The sequence below is a fragment of the Parus major genome, chromosome 22 (assembly GCF_001522545.3).
Source record: "Parus major isolate Abel chromosome 22, Parus_major1.1, whole genome shotgun sequence".
Taxonomy (NCBI): domain Eukaryota; kingdom Metazoa; phylum Chordata; class Aves; order Passeriformes; family Paridae; genus Parus; species Parus major.
In genome coordinates, this window is record NC_031790.1 from 2,841,506 (window position 1) to 2,846,270 (window position 4,765).

General features: G+C 62.8%; 1 protein-coding gene across 2 annotated transcripts in view; it reads left to right on the forward strand.

Annotated features, from left to right (window-relative positions):
- Positions 1-4,746, forward strand: part of LZTS1 (leucine zipper tumor suppressor 1) — a 14,822-nt gene extending 10,076 nt beyond the window's left edge. For both annotated transcript variants that reach the window (XM_015648943.2, XM_033519476.1), the window contains exons 2-4: positions 1,524-1,933; positions 2,240-3,064; positions 3,670-4,746. In XM_015648943.2, the coding sequence (XP_015504429.1) occupies positions 1,583-1,933; positions 2,240-3,064; positions 3,670-4,320 (1,827 nt within the window). In that variant the 5' untranslated portion in view covers positions 1,524-1,582 and the 3' untranslated portion in view covers positions 4,321-4,746. The remainder of the gene's footprint in view (positions 1-1,523; positions 1,934-2,239; positions 3,065-3,669) is intronic.
- Positions 4,747-4,765: the final 19 nt, after the last annotated feature.

Sequence of the window (4,765 nt, forward strand, 5' to 3'; positions counted from 1 at the left end):
TCTGCAGCTGTGCACCCCTTCTCCAGCTGTGCACCCCTTCTCCAGCTGTGCACCCTTTCTCCAGCTGTGCACTCCAGTGCTCTGCAGCTGTGCACTCCAGTGCTCTCCAGCTGTGCACCCCTTCTCCAGCTGTGCACCCCAGTGCTCTGCAGCTGTGCATCCCCTCTCCAGCTGTGCACTCCAGTGCTCTCCAGCTGTGCACCCTCTCTCCAGCTGCCTGGGGATGCTGTGGCCGCACCTGTGGCATCGTCACAGTGCCTTTCCCACCCTGGCAGTGTGTGGGGACAATCATCATGTCCCCTGCATCCTCCTCCCAAAGCCGGTTATCACTTGTGCTGTCTCAGCCGCAACCCGGCAGCCGCTCGGGCCTCGGGTCTTTCTTTCTTCCCTTAATCTCCCAAAATGGATTTGGGGATTAAGGGGGATGGTCTGGCTTCCCAGGACTTCTCCTCCATCCCGGTCCTCAGGGCGAGAGGAAAATGAATAAAACTGAGGGATGAGTGTGGGTGGTGCTGCCCTGGCTGGGAGCAGCCGGAGCCCAGCGGGAATGGCAGGAGTGGGAAAAGGGGAGTGGGAAAAGGGGAGTGGGAAAGCAGAGGAGTGGGAAGAGAGAGGAATGGGAAAAGAGAGGAGTGGGAAGCAGAGGACTGACTGGGACTGAGGATGGGGCAGCAAGGAGGCCCCGGCACAGTGTTCCTGCACCCCGTCCACCACCCCCAATTTAACCCCCAGATCCCTGCTTGGACCATGGGAACTCGGGAGAGGACTGGAGCACCCAGCGCTCTGAGCTGCTCCAAACCCAGCACGGAGCTGAAACCTCCCTCCTCCTGCAGGGCAAACAGGACCCAGATCTTTTTATTTCCGTGCCTTCCCCCCTCTCCCAGCTCACCCCTGATTACCGAACTCAGCCCCATTAGAGCCAAGAGCCACAGAGGCCACCAGGAGCTGGGGTTTTATTTTATTTCTGTTTTTTCCCTCACAACAAAGCGGGCGAGCAGAGAGCCCCGCGTGCCTCAGCGCTCACAGGGCCTCTTGTCCCCTCGAGTGCCGCACAGCCATTAACGCTAATTAAACCTCTCGGCGTCCCTTTTCAGGCGGGTTAAGAGGAGCACTGGGAATTGGAGAGGGATCCGGGAGCTCCAGGGATGCGGGAGAGGTTGCGGCTGCGGCTCCCAGCGCGGAGGAGCGGGGGCTTGTTGGGATCGCAGCTGTCAGGCACCTAAAAATCGCCACAAATCCCTTTTCCTCCTCTGGGAATTTTTAGAGGCTCCCGCAGGGAACTTTCCTGGCTTTATCCAGGATGCTCCCAGGCACAGACTGGAGCCTGCTCAGGGCCCGACCACCCTGGGGGCGCAGCCTGACCCTCCCGGCGCCGCTCTCAGGTGCTGTCCCTGTCACAGAGCGCTGGGGACAGCTCTGAGGTCCCCCCCGGTCTGTTCCCACCCCTACAGCCCCAAACCGGGGGGCTCTGCCACCACCCCCAGGTGGCTTCTCCTGGCTCACGCCGTGTCCCGTGTCCCCAGGCTCGCCGCTCCCGGCCGCACCGAGGGCCGTGCTATGATCTGGCGGCGCCGGGAGCAGCATGGGCAGCGTCAGCAGCCTCATCTCCGGCCACAGCTTCCACAGCAAGCACTGCCGAGCCTCCCAGTACAAGCTCCGCAAGTCCTCGCACCTGAAAAAGCTCAACCGCTACTCGGACGGGCTGCTCCGCTTCGGCTTCTCGCAGGACTCCGGCCACAAGTCCGGCTCCAAGAGCAGCAAGAATGAGGATTTCTTTTACATCAAGGTCAGCCAGAAGTCGCACGGCTCCCAGCGGCCGGACTACACCGCCCTGGGCGGCGGGGAGCTGGGAGTGCCCGCCGGGAGCAGCGGGCTGGACTTCGGGACTCCCACGCCGCAGAAGCTGATGCCCTTCCCCAGCCAGCTGGAGGTGGTGAGTGGGGAAAAGTGGCCCTGGGAGCGGGGGGATGTCACACCGGACCCGATCTGTCCCCGGAGTGTCCGCAGGTCCCTCGGCAGGGCTGTGTCCGTGAGGAAGCTGAGGGAGAACAGGGGCAGCTGGGGGCACTCTGCCACCCTCTGCTTTCGGGGGTTTGGATCAGCAGCGTGACCCGAGGGATTTGGGTTATTTCCAAACCCAGCTGTCCCACCCCGGGGGTCAGTCCCGGGGGGCAGAAGGGGCGGGGGGACCCTCGAGGAGCTCGGCTCGGTGCTCACGGGCTCTGCTCTCCCCCGGCAGGGTGGGGAGAAGCCGCTGCCTCGTCCCACGGCCTTCAAGCCGGTGCTGCCACGCTCCGGGGCCATCCTGCGCACGTCCCCCGAGAGCGGGGGGCCCCTGGGCCAGCAGCTGCACCCCCCGGAGAAGGCCAAGGAGCAGGAGCTGCGGCCGCTGCCGTGCTCGGGGGGCCTGTCCGACTCCGGCCGCAACTCCATGTCCAGCCTGCCCACGCACAGCACCAGCAGCAGCTACCAGCTGGAGCCCCTCGTCACCCCCATGGGCCCCATCAGCCGCTTCGGGGGCTCTGCCCACAACATCCTGCAGTGCGCCATCATCCAGGACAGCAACATGATGAACCTCAAGGCCATGTCCTTCTCTGACGGCGGCAACAAGATCCTGAACCCCGGCAAGGCCCCCCACCACCACCCCGCCGCCGAGAAAAGCACCTGTGTGCGCTCGCCCATCGCCACGGACGAGTCCACCATCCAGGAGCTGGAGCAGAAGCTGCTGGAGAGGGAGGGGGAGCTGCAGGAGCTGCAGTCAAGCTTCGAGGAGAAGGAAATCAGCTCCTGCCAGGCCTACGAGGAGAAGCAGCGGCGCTGCAAGGAGGAACTGGAGGGGCTGAAGCAGAAATGCAACAGCAAACTCAAGCAAACCTCGCAGAAGACGCAGCGGACGCAGCAGGTGCTGCACCTGCAGGTGTTCCAGCTGCAGCAGGAGAAGCAGCAGCTGCGGGAGGAGCTGGAGAAACTCATGAAGGAGCAGAACCTGCTGGAGACCAAGCTGAGGTCCTACGAGAAGGAGAAGACCAGCTTTGCCCCGGCCCTGGAGGAGACGCAGTGGGAGGTGAGAGGGGAAAGGGGGGCAGAGCAAAGGGGATGTGGAGGGGGAGAGCTCCAGACCCCCCCAGCTCTTCCTATCTCCACTCCTGCATCCACCAGAAGCATCCCAGGCTGTAGGAAATGGATGTGAAATCCCAGGAGTACCCCAGGGGCTGGGATTGAGATTCTCACTGCCCCTCTGAACCCTTCCCCTCACCCAAGGGAACAGCAGAGCACAAAACCCCTCAGGCACTAAAATAACTCGGCATTCCTGGCCCCCAGCTCGGGGTTTTCCTGCCCTACAGGAGCTGTAAAGCTGCCTTCCTACAAGGAAATAGGGACCACCTGGGCTTCCCATGGCCGTTTGTTAGGGAGCACTAAAACCTTCCACTCTGCTTAATTTACTCACTCCTTGGTGTGGCTGAGCAAACACCTTCAATCTGCTGGAAATTCCAATGTTTAATAAGAGGCGTTTGTGATATTAATTATAAAAAATTATAGTTAAATTAATAATAAATAACTGTAAAAATGTTAAATTGAGGGTCTCCACGAGCTGAACCCCAGCTGTGCCCAGCTCACAGGGGATTTCCCCACGCTCCAGCCCTACCTCAGGTGTTCATCCCCATCCAGGTGTGCCAGAAATCCGGGGAGATCTCGCTGCTGAAGCAGCAGCTGAAGGAGTCGCAGACCGAGCTCACCACCAAGACCACGGAGATCCTGAGCCTGAAGGCGCAGCTGAAGGAGGTGAGGCTGAAGATGGAGGGGCTGGAGATGAAGACCCAGGAGCTGGAGGTGTCGCTGCGCACCAAGGCCATGGAGCTGGAGGTGTGTGAGAACGAGCTGCAGCGCAAGAAGAACGAGTCGGAGCTGCTGCGGGAGAAGGTGAACCTGCTGGAGCAGGAGATCCTGGAGCTGCGCTCCGAGCTCGCCGTGCTCCGCGAGCAGCTCAGCGAGGGGCCCCGGCCGGGCGGGGACGATGTCCAGGCCCTGCAGGGGCAGCTGGAGAGGCTGCGGGCGGAGCTGCAGGCAGAACGCGACAACAACGAGCAGATGAGCTGCAGCTTCCAGCAGGAGCGGCAGACGTGGAAGGAGGAGAAGGAGAAGGTGATCCACTACCAGAAGCAGCTGCAGCAGAGCTACCTGCACATGTACAAGAGGAACCAGAGCCTGGAGAAGATGCTGCAGCAGCTGGCGGCGGGCGAGGACGGCAAGGAGCCCATCGAGCTGGAGATCCCCGGTGCCGACGTCCCCTACGAGGACATCATCGCCACCGAGATCTGAGCTGCCGTCCCCTCCTCGCAGCCCGGGGAGACGCTCGGCCCCCTTGTACAGCCGAGCTGAGCCGTGTCCCCCCTGTCCCGTCGTGTTCCAGAGGTGACCAAGCCACTCGTGCCAATGGTGACGTGCCCGCAGCTCCCCCGCCCCGGCACCGCCCCGGCACCGCCCCGGCACTGCCCCCTCTGCCCCCCGAGGAGCCGCCGGTGGGGCGGGCAGGGATCAGGACTCCAGGGAATTCTCTGCCATCCATGCCCAGGGGATACTCCAGGCTCGGGGGAACCCAGCCTGGCCCAGCTCCGGGGATGGCCCAGCCCAGTCCTGCCCGCTGCCAGTGACAGGGATCAGCCCCAGTGTGTGCCCAGCTCTGGGAACGGCCCAGCTCCAGGGAGGATCCAGCTCTGGGGATGGCCCAGCTCCAGGGAGGATCCAGCTCTGGGGATGGCCCAGC